The 15,910-nt window shown below is 32.4% G+C and overlaps 2 protein-coding genes across 2 annotated transcripts; both read right to left on the bottom strand.

Moving 5' to 3' along the window:
* Positions 1-712: 712 nt before the first annotated feature.
* LOC110621194 (40S ribosomal protein S4-3) lies at positions 713-3,457 on the bottom strand. The gene is made up of 5 exons (XM_021765349.2): positions 3,318-3,457; positions 2,305-2,382; positions 2,014-2,194; positions 1,513-1,610; positions 713-1,316 (listed from the first exon to the last, which is right to left on the bottom strand). Exons 1-5 carry the CDS (start codon positions 3,318-3,320, stop codon positions 885-887), a joined length of 792 nt encoding a protein of 263 aa, XP_021621041.1. The 5' UTR covers positions 3,321-3,457; the 3' UTR covers positions 713-884.
* A 4,280-nt stretch (positions 3,458-7,737) lies between these two features.
* Positions 7,738-10,651, bottom strand: LOC110620253. The gene is made up of 5 exons (XM_021763905.2): positions 10,413-10,651; positions 8,970-9,081; positions 8,526-8,597; positions 8,231-8,442; positions 7,738-8,088 (listed from the first exon to the last, which is right to left on the bottom strand). Exons 1-5 carry the CDS (start codon positions 10,649-10,651, stop codon positions 7,980-7,982), a joined length of 744 nt encoding a protein of 247 aa, XP_021619597.1. The 3' UTR covers positions 7,738-7,979.
* Positions 10,652-15,910: the final 5,259 nt, after the last annotated feature.

Raw genomic sequence — 15,910 nt, 5'->3', positions numbered from 1 at the left:
GGTAATAACTTGCCCTCAAAGGAAATCAAAAAATTGAATTGAAATTAACTTTTTTCTATTAAATTTTTTTTAATTAGAAAATTTTTATCTTTGAAAAAATAAATAATGTATAATGCTATAAGAATTTATTGAAAACTTTTTTTAACAAAATAAATAATGTGGAGGAAGCGTAAATTAAGGTGGTTGCTGATTAATTGAGTGTGAAACTGTCCAAGCTAAGCTAACAGTTGCATTTGTCTGTTTGCGAGTTCTTGTGGGGTTTGCTGACCCACGACAATAGCGTGTTAGCTTGTTTTCCCTTTTTAACAAATAATAATAATATTGACTTCAAACTAATACTAATAATGATAATAATAATAATATTTTTTTCAGATAAAATGCATATCTTCGCTCTTTGTAAAATTATAGTTAAAACCGCAAAGGTAAAAAAATTAATTCAAAGAACAATTTTAAATAATTTTTTTAATAATTGAATCTAATTAAATCTCAGTCTCGAGAATTCACAGATCTAATAAACTCTTAAATAATGTAATTACTGAGTTATGGAACTCGTGTTTTTCATTTCCGCTAGACATTTCTGCAAGAGTAGTTATGAATTATGAAATAGTAATTGTAAGAATCCCATCCAAAATCCCATCTGCCCATCAGACCAACAAGCTGAAGGTTGCCATGGTAGCTTACATGCATGAAACCACCCAAAGTCATGAAACTATTTCACCAGTAAAAAGCCAAACTGACATTCAAAAACAAATATAGTTCAAATTTATGCCCATAGATGATAAAAATAAAGCTCTAATACTGTTTTAGCTAAACAAAACAACGACTGACACAATAAAAGCCAACACCAGTAAGCTTCAGCAACGCAGACAAATTTCCAAAAATTTCTATGCAACAGTTTGAGCTGCAGCAAGCCTCTTCCGGGACTCTTCAATGATTGACAATTTGATACCCTTGCCCTTGGGGAGAGACACCCATGGTTTAGTCCCTTTTCCAATTGTAAACACATTGCCCAGGCGAGTAGCAAACTCATGACCAGTAGCGTCTTGAATGTGGATAGTTTCAAAACTTCCCTTATGCTTCTCTCTGTTCTTGATGATTCCAACTCGCCCCCTGTTTCTGCCTCCTGTGACCATGACAACATTTCCCACATCAAACTTTATGAACTCAGTGATCTTGTTGCTTTCTAGGTCTAACTTGATGGTATCATTAGCCTTGATAAGTGGATCTGGGTAGCGAATAGTGCGTCCATCATAGGTGTTCAGGTATGGGATCCCCTTCTGTCCAAACTGAACAGATCGGACTTTGCACAACTTAAACTGCATAACATTAAGACATGAATGAAACCACTAAAAAGTTAAATGAAAAAAATGAAAAGTTACCATTTTTTTTTACTAATATATTTCATAGAATTTCATATAATTTATTGTCATGCATATAAATGAATGATATAGAAATAAACAAGCAATTTAAATAATCAAAATCAGTAGGTAAATACAAAAACTGAACACAAACCTTTGCCTCATCATCTCTAATGGAGTGGAGACGGAAACGGCCCTTAGTGTCATAAAGGAGACGGAAGTTCTCATTTGTCTTTGGTATCGACACAACATCTGTTAAAATAGACCAAAGCAACGGATATTATACAATTTTCTTTTGAAAAATAGAATAGAACATATCAATGCAACAAGGATTACATAGGGTTCATTATGGCAAATCACATATGATAACTACTTGTCTGCAAAACATATATCAAATTTCCTCATCACGCTACATGCTTGGCACTGCCAGATGAGAGAAATCAGACAAATCGCAAAATCCATGAGTTCTATTTGGCCAAGAATATTATTGCTGGAAAAATCTTAATGCCTATGACCAATTATCCCAATGCTACAGTTGCAAATGAAAGAGGAAGAACCACTAGAATATTCTTTCATTTAGAAGATCAAATTATTTATACAGGTGGGTGGCTGGAGTGGGGGATAGAGCCATAGAGTAGAGGAGTAAGGCACAAACCCATGAAACCAACAGGGTATGTTTTATCTGTCCTAACTTTCCCATCAACAAGAACATGCCGCTGCATCAGAATAGAAATAACTTCACGATATGTGAGGGCATACTTCAGCCTATTCCGCAAAATAAGGATCAAAGGCAAACATTCCCTTGACTTGTGAGGTCCAGATGATGGCTTTGGGGCCTGCACAACACCAATAAACAAGGGACATCCAAAAAAGCATATCAAGCAACAAGAATAAACGAGGAACAAATTGAAACAACACATATAATTGCCATTGATAACCATCATACAAATGCACCGCTAAGCTTGTCAAGCATCCAATGTTTTGGGGCATTAAGCCTCTTCAAGTGTTTCTTCAAGCCTCTTGCCTGTTATATACATTAAAAAAAAAATGAAAAGAATCTCAGCTGAAAAGAGTTAAGCAATAGAAAATATGGATTCCATAAATAGCAGTAACAGAACCAGAACAAAAAAATAAACATGTCCTAAGAAACAAATGAACGAGGACATAAAGTTGCAATAAATTCAAATGAATTAAAGAGCACTTCTCTTTCCAAAACAAAACAAGTAGAATCACATGGAAGGTTCATTAAGATATATGATGAGTGTAAATGAAAAAGGGAGTGAGCTACGGCTGCTGCTTGGGGGGGGGGGGGGGGAATGAAGGGAATTGAATTTGAAATTTATTAATATTTATCACAAATTCAAATCCACCTTCGCATGAAGATGCTCATATAACTAAATGGGCCATCAAATTCTTTGTCCTCAAACAAATAAGAAACAGAAAAATGGACAGCCCCATAACAAAATCATAAACTGCCTAAAGCACTAAGGATACTTTTACCAGAAGCAGCTTTTTGTCCTTCATGAAAAATAAATATTTGTACAAGCAGCAATTACATGAACAAAATGTCAGATTGCTTAAAATCTATCCCACTCCCAAAAAAAGGGAGCGAACACAGAACCAAAAAATTGCACACTGAAATCCCACTGCGTAAGAGAAAAATACAAATACAAGAAGAAACAACAACCAACCCACAATCACGATGGGAAAAAATAACAATTGGCTTTTATTTTAAAAAATATCAAATTGAATTGTTGGACAAGTCTCCTCCTCAGAGGCAGCACCCCATTATATTTTTCTCGGGATGTTAAAGAAGGCTAAAACGTTTTCGTCTTTGTCACAATATTTTCTGAGCAAACAAACAGATACGAAAGCAGAAGTAAAATAGAGACAATAATAATGATGTTAACGATGACGATCCAACCAAAGAAAGCATCTTCCCAAGTGAAGAAAACTTACCATCTTCTACGCAGCTGTCCTCTTCCTCCTGCCGAGATGAGCTCTGTTCAAGAAGAAAAGAAGAGACGCTACAAAAATGAGATGACTGATATTTATAAGCGTAAACCCTAATCTGACATGAGCTTAAAAGTTGCAGCCCATCTTATATGCCCCGAGTAAGGAAAGCCCATGGAGATGCTGCTGTTAGCCTTATACTGCAAAGCCCAAACAGACGCCGCTCAACCGTGGGAGTGAAGATAGATGGGAGCTGTGGTAGCATTATTAATATTTGGTTTAAGTTAAAAAAAATTGATTAAATTAATTTAATTTAAAATTTTGATTAATTTTTTATTTATTTTAATTTAATTTAATTTTTAATTTTAAAAATTTTAGTTATTTTCATTCAATTTGATTTGATTCAGATCATTGCTCTAAGTAAGCTTCAACGAACATCACGATGGCTATAAGAGGAAGACAGGAAATAGTCACAAAGAAATGACTTAAGGACCTCAGGGTACTTTAGACCCAACCATGCAAGAACCACCTCTGTAGCTAGCCACCAATCAAGTCTCACTGAACCACTTCTGTAACCTTTAACCTTGTACGATTTCTTTTTAAAATTAAAAATAATTTTTAATTTGTGTTATTTATTTTTTAAAATTATTTTCTTAAAAATATTTTTATTAGAATAAATTTATAAAATTTTATATAAAAATAAATAATAAAATATTTTTTAAAATATAATATTTAATGCTTTTTGCATCTCATAATTTTATCTATTTTTTTACTATCTTAAAATTATTATCTTTTTTTTATACTATAATAATATATAAATTCACTATTATAATCTTATTTAATTTTATTTATTTTTAAAAAGATTTTAAAATATTTTTAATATTTAATAAAATATAAAAAATTATATTTTTTTATATTTTATTAAAAATAAAATGGATAAAAATTACTAGACGGATGGATGAAATAATAAAATAAAGATAAATATAATTTTATAAATGGTTCAACATAAAATTAATAATAAATTATTTTTATAAAGCGTATGATATTATAATAAAAAAATTATTATTTAGTTTGTGTAATATAAAAAAAATTTATTAGTTAATTTTTTAATTTTAAAAAATATATTAATATTTTTAAATTTTTAAAAAATTTACTAGTTATTTCATTAATTTTATATATTAAGTGTTGTAAAAATAAAAAAATTATTATTTAATTTTTATAATATAAAAAACTCATTAATTAATCAATTAATTTTAAAAAATATATTAAAATATTTTTAATATTTTAAAAATATAATAATTAATCTCTTTTATTAATTTTAGTTATTAGGTATAACAAAATTATTTAAAATGCTTTTAATATGAAAAGAATAATTAGTAGGCATTCTTATAAAATTAAAAAATTAATTAATAATTTTTTCACATAAACTAAATAATAAAATATCAATGACTAAACTATGGAATGATTAATTAATATATTATTTAATATTTTATAGATATTTTAATATATTTTTTAAAATAAAAAAATTAATTAATAAAATTTTCAATATAATAAAAATTAAATAGTAAAGTTTTCTTATAAAAAAATTTAAAATTTATTCAATAAAAAGAAAATAATTAATAGACATATCTACAAAATTAAGTGATCTATTAATAAATTTTTTTATAATATAATAATTAAATAATAAAAAATTGAAAAAAATAATTAATTAATAGATATTTTACTTTATGTAAAATCCCAAAAAACTAGCTCATAGAACACATTCCTAAAAGAATCTCAACTCAAAACTTCATATTACGCACGCACACCGATTCACTTTTCATATTTATACTTTTTATCAAATATAAAATTATTTATGATTTTAAAAATATTTTAATATATTTTTTAAAATTAAAAAATTAAATTAATTTTTTTATATTATAAAAATTAAATATTAAATTTATTTTATAATAATAATAATATAAAATTATATTTTATAAATTAATTGAATAAATATGTATTTTTAAAATATAAATTTAATTATTGAAAATAAAATTTTAAAATTATTAATAATAATCTGATAAAAATTATAAAGAAAAATAAGAGTTTAATAGAATATAATTATTTATTTACTAAATCAAAATTATTTTGGTATTGAAATTAATAAATAAATAATATAAAAATGAGTAACACTTCTCTATATGCTATTGAGATATATAGAATGAAATAAGAATAAAGTGGCCTCTCGTCTTGCAACAAGAGCGACCCATGTTTTATGTTTGGTATAATTTATTTTCTAAAAAAAAAAATTAAATAAAATTTTACAAAATTATACATGAATTTATTTTTTAAAAAACAAAGATTGTGTAATTTAAGAAAAAAATTAAATTTTTTCATTTCAGAAAAAAAAAAATTTTAATTACAACAATTCAGAATATGTATCAATTGAACATCTGCCGAGATGCTATCCTGCTTGTTTCTGATTATGCTGCGCAGCCTTTCATAATCGAAGGTGACTCGGAGATAGTCATTAATGCCATCAGGGATCGAGCTTTCCCTCTACTTATTCACTGTGTGATTGAGGTGTCTTAAGAATTTCCCAAGACTTTCAGTCTAGTGGCCTTCTCTTCTGTTAAGAGATCGTGTAACCGAGCAGCTCACCTTTTTCCTGCCAGAGCCATGCGTGACCCGTCATTTCATTGTAATCCAATGGCTCAATTGAACTTTCTAATGGGCTCAATGCGTTGCAACTTTTAATTCAATGAATTTTCATCTTCAGACAAAGAAAAGAGAACATAAGCTAATTAAGTTAGGTTTTAGTTTTGAAAATTGAAGTTTTGTTTGTTTTGTAAAAAGTATTTTCTGGCTTTTGAAATTTCTAGTATATTATTCTTTCTAACCCCTTATTTTTAAAAAATTTTTAATTTTAGGTATTAGGATTTTAACAAACATCAAGTGTGTTTCTTTCCACCAGTATACTAGGAGTTGTAGTTCAACTTTGTATGTAGAGGTGATTTGTTACTTAAAATTTCTATTTGAAAAAAAGATTAAAAGAGCAAAAACTTCTTAGTATCAATTAAAATTAAAGATTTATCAATTCATTTGGTTAAAATTTCTGCTATACATATGTTTACTATCTTTTTTTTATTTATTTTTTTTTTCTGTTGACAAGTAAGGTTTACCAATTCAATGCACAAGGTACATAATTTTAACTTATTAAATAAGCAATTGGGGAGCATATTTATCCTAAATTATATTTTTATCTATCTTGACAATTAGGGATAATCTGCATGCTGAACTTAAGAGATGATAGGAGATGCATAGAAAATGATTTGTCACACATTCAACTAAGGTGACATGGTGTAAGGGAGGAGAAAACTAGGACATGTAACACCTTACATTATCTGAAAAAAATGAAAGGGAAGTTGGATCAGTTATCTGAAGAAAACAAAATCAAGTTGTGGGAGCTTGATGAAGATGTTATAGGTAGCATTTTGTGATTTGTATGGGGCTACTTATATTAATTGAAGAGAGTAGAGTATTTTTTTATCATTCATTATAGAACAATTATTTTGTAAGCATTGTATATCTATATAAACTTATTTTTATTATACTTAGAAATTTTTTATTTATATTTTAAATTATATAATAATAATAATAATCCATTTTAAATTACCTAATTATTCAAGCAAATTTTGTCATTGAACTCGTTACTCATAAAAGAAAAATTGCGACAAGAGAAATGGTTGTAAAGCGTGAATTAGCAATCAAATTGTGATGATACTATTATTTAATAATACTATTATTTAATATTATTTAATAATAATAATAATAATATTAGTTTTATAATTTATAATTGTGATGATATTTTCGATTATAATTAAATTTTTAGCAATCAAAATTTAATATTTTTCTTAAAATATATTTGCAACCAATTACTTTTTTCTATCTTGTAAAACTTTTCAGAGTAAAATCTATTGCGACGGTATACAATAGAATACTTTCAATGGCTATTTAATTTTTGTGACCGAATGACGTCGTTTAGCAAATGAATTTCCTTTGCCAAAAAGCTTTTTCTTGTAGTGATTGTTAAGATTATAGAAAAAATCAATTAATACAAATTACATAGGCTAGTACATCACACTCCCATAATCACTTTTTATATATTAATCTAGGTAGCATCTCACGACTTCTCTTCTGCCTTACTAGAAATAAACGACGTCATTCTACCAAGCACTGGCCGTATCCCATTATAACAAATCGAAAAACTTGAAAATTCATGGTCGGAAAACTGCCATAAAACTCTCAAGGGCAGAGTACGAGTCCGTAAAACACCAAAACATTGCAACATGATCCTACTTAAAGGGAACATTTTTTTTGAAATGGAAGAATTCATTTTGTTTTGCATGATTTTATAGGCAAAATAAAAGATACCAAACGGAGGATATAAAAAGAAAACGGAGAGTTATTTCATGAAATAATATAACAAACACCGTAAAGAAGTTCACGCAAGAATGCCACACCCAGTATTCGCAAGAAATCGTATATATGACATGGATAAACAAATTAAATAGCAATTTAAAGCATATATTGACAACTACAGTAATTAGGTTTGCTCTGTACAACATCACAAATATAATTGCATTTAGCTAGTTTGCTGGATAAGTACTCCCACAAAGAGAAGGGTTATTACATGGAGCGTTCAGCTGGAGACAACTGGTATGTGCGCCTCCTTAACTCCGATTCTGGAGTGGGCTGCTGCAAAAATATTCTTGTTGGATCATTAGGATCAACGTATCTGCAAAATGAGCAATCCGAATTTAGCCAACATGTCAACTAAGCACATGCAAAAAAACAATATCGTCAGTCAGCCAAGCGTTAATTTGCAAGAATAGATATCGTCCTTTCTCAAAATTGTGTAATCTAAATATTTAACTTACGCATGTCTCATCATTTCATCAACTGGGGTCTGCGCAGCTACTAAAGGGTTCATCTGGGGCCCCATTCCAGAGGTTTGTTGCTGATTGTATTGCCTTACTGAAGAGAGCAAGTTGAAAAAGAGCGGAATGAAGGTTCCACAACCCCCTTCCTTGAACAAAATCTTGAATGAATGAGTGGAGTAGAGAGCAGCATTCTCATTTTCGGGGACTACCTGGACAGTCATGCCAAGACAGTCAGAATTTACGGAGAAAAATTGGTCACGGCCAATAATTGAAAGTCAATCGTTACACTTACTGGTTCCACAAGCCCGGAGACGTTGTTGCAAAAGAATATTGGTTGGTTAAATTTTTCACCATGAATATAAAGCTGCAAAACCAAGAAATTGAATAACCATTGGCAAATATTACAAAGGCTGATTGAACAGAAGGGAAGTTGAATTTAAACATTCTAGAAGCAACCATTTAAGTGTAACTTAGCCATGTATTAAGTTTCCAATTTTAATAGTTGAAAGCCTTGAATAGACTGAGACTAAATGAGTAATAAAAATACAGGCATTCAACCAAACCAAACATTGAGTAACTTAGTCTTTCCCTAGAGCTTAAGTCCTCTACAACATTTATTTTTAAACCTCATTATGTTATGATTCTTTGAAATAATTGATACATTGGAACAATAAAGTCAAATTTAGATTAGCAGCAATACAAGGCAAGCAAGGCAGTTCTTTAAGTAGTCACTTACCAGGGGCATATCAAAAGCAGTGAAGTTTCCAACAGGTTTATATGCAACAAAAACCATGCGAATATTTGACAAGTAGATTATTCCCTTAGCTTTAACATGACCTCCATGACTTCTGCAATCACGTTACAAGAGTTAATTAGGCTTCCAAAATAATAATAAACTTCAGACTTCCTCGTCCAAATTGAATTTCTAAACCATATTTTTCATGTCATTTAAATCCCATATCAGATCAAAGCTGGGACATTTCAGGATTTTCTAACCACCAATGCTAGAGTAAAAGAAAAATATTATGATCCTTTGGACTTGTCCTTGTCAAGTAAGTCTTTGACCAAATAAAGACTGGAATTCTCTAACTAGAATTGTGTCATCCATGTGGTCCAAAAATGGCTAAATTCCAACATCTGAAATTTCTGAAGCAATAAAATAATTCTACCATCCAATGATATTTCAGCAATTTCCTTGAGCTGTTAAAGTTGCTAGTAATTATCTTGATCAAGAAGTCAAACAAAAAGTAGCAGCAGTAATTGAAGAAACCTAATCTGTGGAATGCAAGGGACAGAAGGAAAAGAGAGAATAAAATCCAAAGAAATATGCTTGAAAATCATCTCTAAAACAAAAAGAAGATACCAAATACCTTGAAACCAAAATCTGAATTATTTAACTTAAGCTGAATCTCCAATACTACAGCCTATTTGTCAAGTGGTTTTAAGTTGTTTGAGATCTTAAATCAATCTGAATTACCAAAACTTGAAACCACAATCTAAAATATTCAAATTTGAAGCCTAATCCAGAATGCTACAGACAAAGTTATCAAGTTCTATTGATTGGGTTTGAAATCCTAGATCATTTTCTGAAATTATTAACTAAAAACGAAGGATTGTCCAATTTTTATTGCTACTGAATTATGTCATTCAAGATTCACTCAACATATCGCAATACAAGCCTATACAGTAATAGTTAAATTTCCATTAGCAAGAGAAGAACACCCATTTCTTCCAATCACACTTACCATGCTCAAACTAAATTCAACGAAATGCACGAGTGAGTATCACAACTAATTGAAAGTTATTTCCAATCATATCCATCCCCAAACCTCTTGGTAATATAAAATTCATACTTATATACATACATATTACCCTAAATAGAGGTCCAGGAAGCAGTGCACACAAAATCCAACAAAATTCGCACTTCCCTTTATTGAATAACCAAAATTCCCTCAGAAAAATAATGAAAATCCGACCTCCACTTCTTCGACGGAGAAGAATTATCATCAAGCAATCAAAGATAGAGAATAATATCTAATTCATCCATGATTATGATGGATAATACTTTCATCGATCCTAAAACAAAAGACTAAAATTTCTATGACGTTATTAAACATCAAGGATAGAGATAAATACAGAGGATTTGAATGAATCAAGGGAAATAGAAATAGCAACTGACCCAGGGATCTTGTCAATCTCGAACTCGACGCCATCCCTAGTCAAAACAAAGATCTCGTTAACAAATGGAACGGGCATCCCATTTTGGAAGAGCTGAGGGTTCAGAGCCATCTCTTTTCTTGCTCTCGGTGGCCGGTGCGATGTAATATTTTCTCTTCTCTGCGTTTTTTCGAATATTAATTTCTTTAATTTATCGTTCGCATCGCACCGGCTCGGTTTATTTGATGAGACTTCTACCATCCTCTGGACTCAGACTACAATTAAAATAAATAAATAAATAAATAACAAGCTGACGTGGATGTCGACAAGTCATATGAAAGTGAAATTTCGCTGTAAAATTATCTTCTTTGGAGTTTGGCATTACATTTTTCTATCTTAAGGCAAACTTGTAACCTGTTGGCATTAGTTGTTTAAAAAATTTTTATTAGTCGGAAAACATTAAAATTAATATTAAATTCGTTGAAATAAATTGAATTTGGAGATGATAATATAACATACGATCAATATAAATTTATTAATTAGTAAATATTTTTATAAAATTAAAAAATAATTAATAAAACTTTTTATATTATAAAATTAAATAATACATTCTTTATCAAATCAGATAATGAATACTATGGAAAACTGTATATCCTTTCGTGATGTGGTGTTGGCCAAGTACCCTAACACGGGAGTAAACTCCAACTTGTTTGGAACAGAAGGGAATGAGATGTATAGCTCTGATTATAATATGTCAGATGTAGGAGAAGAGTCTGATGGTCTTTCAGATGATGAATATGAACCTAATATTGACGGCGATGAGGATGTGGTTATTTTTTAAACTAATGGGATATTTTCTGTCTCTTTTTGAGAAGTTTAAGGAGGAAATATCAAAGCTCTAGAAATGATCAATAGTTGTTAAACTCTTGGGGAGGGTGATTAGTTACAATACCCTTTGCAATAAAATTGAACAATTATGGCAAACGAGAGGGGAGTTGAAGGCCATTGATCTGGATAACAACTTTTTCATAGTGCAATTCAGTCAATAGTAAGATTTTATGGATATCTTTCTTAGGGGTATGTGAATGATCTTTGGACACTAGCTAATAGTACAACACTCTGGTTTCCATAGGTTGACATGGATAGTGTTTAGATTCAGAAAATGATGGTTTGAGTTAGCACTACAAGAATTTTCAATCACTAACAGAAAAATCCGTTAGTAAAGGTTGAAAATCCATTAGTAATAATTTACTACTGAATAAGTGATAGATAAAATCTATTTTCATCCGTTAGTAAAGGTTGAAAATTTCGTTAGTAATTTTTTTACCAACAGTTTCAAACTCAATTAGTGTCAATACCAGATTAACAATGAATACATTTTTTGTAGTTACTAATGGATCATATATCCGTTAGTGAAAGAACATATTTTTGACATGAATTGCACTAACGGATTAAGTTATCCATTATTGACACTAATGAAATTTTCGTTAATAATTTGATAGTGAAGAAAAATAATTTTGTTTTCCATTGAAATCGAACTTTTTCGTTAGAAATTCCAATGGAAAATCCGTTGGTAATCCATTAGTGAATTTATTATAGATATATATCCATTATCGCTATATACATTATTCATATATATCCATCATTATCTCTATACATTATTCATATATATCCATCATCACTCTATACATTATTCATAGATATTAATCATCACTCTATACATTATTCAACTATATATGTAAGAACCAAATCAATCAATATATAAACTAAAATATCTTTAAAACTTACAATATTTAATAATTATAATACATATGTCAAATTTGTACAACATATCTAAATTAAAGTAAAATTATCAAATGATCCAAATAAAATATATATACTAAACTAGCAAGCTCATCATCTGTATCACCATCATTGTCTGTATGATTATCACCAATAGCAGGGGCATTATCACGCTGTTGTTATGGAGCTGGAGCTGGAGGTGCAGGAGCAGATGTCTGAGTGGATGTCCCGACATCCTGTTGTGCCATCATCCTGTGCATAAAGACCTGCAACTCCTCAACCACTGAGGTCGATCAATTTTATTCATCATTCTATTCATTGATTCAATGAAAGGAGGATCTACTTGGGGTGCAGACGAGTATGAGGCAAAATAATGTGATAATGCATGAAAATATGCAGAAGTCTGGGACCCTAATCTATAAATTCGACTTTTTTCCTGCCTATCAATTACCTCGTAATAAAGCTAGGCCTCATGTATGGGTGTTGGCTCACTGCTTCCCTCTTGTTGTTGTGTTGCTGACTCTTTTAGTTATATGAATTTGTCTTACATTATAAAATTTTATGAACTTACTATTAATATGATAAGATTTAAGTATCTCAAAATTGTCTATAACTAAATATATTGTCAACTTATATAAATAATTTTTGACTTAGTATCAACAAACTCATCCGTCCCCTTTCTCTAATGTGTGGCCTCAAAAAGCTCATGATGATGTGGTTCTCTTCCTAATCTTTCTCTCTGTTACCAAGTATAAAAAAGATAATAATTAGCATCGCAATAAAATATATATAACAAAATAAATATTTTTGGGGTTATTAATACCATTCTTCTGGTGGGTATACTGTGAAACTGATCCACAAGCAAGTCTGGAAATGCTAGATTCTATCCCTCCAGCCTCACTGCGCCTATTGGCAGAAAACTTATCACACCTCTCTCTATATTCAGAATCGCATAATGAAAATTGACTATAATACTAAGAATGTTGACAGGGCATAATTTGCTAGACTTGTCTCATTGAAGTTGATTTAACTAAATTTTTGACTGATTTTTTTACCTTAAAGGGAGAAAGTTCATGAGATTGTGTATAAGGAATTGCCTAAGGTGTGTTTTTATTGTGGCAAATTTGATCATGTTTCTGACAATTGCCTAGAAAATCCAGAGGTGGTGGTTGGCTTGAGCAAGGGACAAGAATTCGAGAAGGGCAACGATTCTAATGCCCAAAGGAACGAGGTGGCCCTTAATGGTCCCACTGCAGAACAATGTTATGGCTAGGGCTGTGCAATCGGTTAGTTCGATTCCGAACCGAACCAAACCAAACCGATAAAACCAAAAACCGAATTGTTAAAATTTTAAAAATTGAAAAAACCGATTATGAAGATATAACCGAACCGAATCGAACCGATAAAAATTGGTTCGGTTCGATTTGGTTCGATTCAAACCGAAATCTTCAAAGGAATTATTTGTTTCTGTAAATTAAATAGCAAGAAATTTCTATATCACCAAACACTGAAGTTGCTACTGTTGTTGCTTAAACTCAGAGACAGCCTCGGTGATTTTATCGAACCGATAAAATCAGCATCACGGCGGCATCCTCAGAGACAACCTCGCTCTTTCCCTCCCTCCCTCCTTACCATATTGCTCATGGATGGGTTGCTTTTATCTGCTCTCTTATAAAAAAAAAAAGATCATCTGGGTTCTACCGTTGTTCCTTTTTTCCTACTCTGTCTTGTCTATTTTGCGCGCTCTCAACAGAGCGAGGATGCCGCCGTGATGATGCCACCGTGATGCTTAAACTTAGAGACAGTCTCGGCAATCCGTCAAATTTAGGATGGTTTGGTTCTGACCCATGTAGCAGCTGGGCTCATATGGCGGCGAAACTCAACAAATCAATAGGGAGGGAGGGAAAGAGATCGATAGGGAGCGATTCGTGAATTTGTTCAGCAGATCGATGGAAAAGAAGACACTGAAAGAGGACAGACAATCGACGGTCGGCGGCGATACTCAGCAAATCGACGGGAAAGAGGTTGATGGTCGACGGTCGACGAGAAAGAGATTGACGATCGACGTTGTAATACCCGGCTAGATTCCGGCATCGGAATCCCTACCTTTCGGCGGAATCTCCTTTGGAATATGGAATTTTGATGATGCCAGTGTCTTCTAGAGGGGTAAAAATGTGATTTCTAAAATGAGTTTTTACTGATTTCATGATTTTAAATGAAAAAGATTTGAGTTTTGAAAAGAAAAGACTAAGGAGGTTTTTGCCAGGTTCGGCCGCCGAAAGTGAAGTTCGGCCGCCGAACATGAGTTGGTTTTGGGAGCGCTTTTGGCCTCCGAAAGCTATGTGTGAACAAACCAGGTTCGGCCGCCGAACCTCAAGTTCGGCCGCCGAACATGGGGGTGTTTTGCTTGCACGTTAGGCCGCCGAAGGAGGTTTGGCTGGCCACCTATAAAAGCCCCTCAGACCGAAAATGGGCGAGTTTTCTCCCCATTCTCGAGCTCAGGTGTGTTCATGGCCTCCTCTAGTCGTTTTCTTGCTTTTTCTTCAAATCCTTCACGTTTTATAAGCTATATGGTTGTTTTGAAGAGTTTTAAAGCTTGGATCAAGGTTTGGAGAGCTTGGAGACTTTAAGAGTTTGGGTTCTCCACATCTCAAGCTTTGGGTCGCACCAACCCTCGATCTTCAAGAGGTAAGTGTGGATCTATGCTTTCCCTTACGTTTCATGAGGTTTTAAGTGAGTTTTAAAGGGTTTTGATGGTTGAGTATGGGTAGAAATGCATGTTAGGGTTTATGTGGGTTTTATGCCCAATGTATGAAAATGTATGTTTATGTGATGTTTGTGTTGGGGTTTAAGTTAGTTTCAAGCCCCTTGAGCATATGGGAGAGAGTATGCATGATTGGGAGAGAGTATGAGAGGTTTGGTTTGTTTTGATGGTTTTGGCTTATGTGGGTCATAAGCTAGTTATGTATGTTTCTTGATGTTGTGGGTTGAAGTTTAAACTCCCTTATGCATGGTTAAAGGTTTATGCATGGTTTTGAGAAGTTTATGCATGTTTTAAGAGGTTAGAGGCTTGTTTCGGGGGACTTGAAATGCACAAAGGCTGAGTTCTGGATGAACTCAGGTTCGGCCGCCGAAGGTGGTTTCGGCCGCCGAACCCGCCCTTGAATGCATGGATTGGCCGCCTAACCTTGCCCCCGAAAGTTGAGTTTTGGCTTGAAAGCAGACTTTCGGCCGCCGAAGGTAATGTTCGGCCGCCGAAAGTGCCTGACTTTCGTCTCTGGAGTGAGGGTTCGGCCACCGAAGGTGCCGCCGAACTTGCCTGACTTTCGTCTCTGGAAGGGACCTTCGGCCGCCGAAAGTGCCGCCGAAAGTGCCCTGTCCAGCCTTTTCATGAGTATTCTGTATGCATGTTTCTTTGATGTTTTAGGGGTTTTTTGGGGAGTTGTTTATGAGTTGTTTAGAGTATGTTTGGCACCTCATTCGAGTCCACCTGTGTAGGATCAGACCCGAGGGAACGAGGAGGCCATCAGTGTTAGCCGTTTCAGAGTCGGCCCTGAGCTAGTCACAGGTGAGTGGAACTAACCCTTATGTTTTAAAAATTAAACGAATGTTTTAGCATGATCCATGCATCATAAAATGCCATGAAACATATATATTAGGTTGTGCTGCACTAGTATTCACGAATATGATGCATTGCATATTATGTTATTGATGTGGATGAATGTTGAATGATCCTCT

This window comes from Manihot esculenta, chromosome 8 (assembly GCF_001659605.2).
Source record: "Manihot esculenta cultivar AM560-2 chromosome 8, M.esculenta_v8, whole genome shotgun sequence".
NCBI classification, from domain to species: domain Eukaryota; kingdom Viridiplantae; phylum Streptophyta; class Magnoliopsida; order Malpighiales; family Euphorbiaceae; genus Manihot; species Manihot esculenta.
The sequence above is the reverse complement of the archived record's forward strand: the minus strand, read 5'-3'. Positions and strand labels throughout refer to the sequence as shown.

Bases quoted from the DNA above. Each gene is read 5' to 3' on its own strand.
- LOC110620253 (XM_021763905.2), bottom strand. From the start codon at position 10,651: ATGGTAGAAGTCTCATCAAATAAACCGAGCCGGTGCGATGCGAACGAT. The intron at 8,443-8,525 runs GTAAGTGTAACG...ATGACTGTCCAG, and splicing joins TCTCCGGGCTTGTGGAACCA to GTAGTCCCCGAAAATGAGAA. The intron at 8,089-8,230 runs GTAAGTTAAATA...CTCATTTTGCAG, and splicing joins GATGAAATGATGAGACATGC to ATACGTTGATCCTAATGATC.
- LOC110621194 (XM_021765349.2), bottom strand. The intron at 2,195-2,304 runs GTATGATGGTTA...GGTGTTGTGCAG, and splicing joins ACAAGCTTAGCGGTGCATTT to GCCCCAAAGCCATCATCTGG. The intron at 1,317-1,512 runs GTTTGTGTTCAG...AATGTTATGCAG, and splicing joins TTAGAGATGATGAGGCAAAG to TTTAAGTTGTGCAAAGTCCG.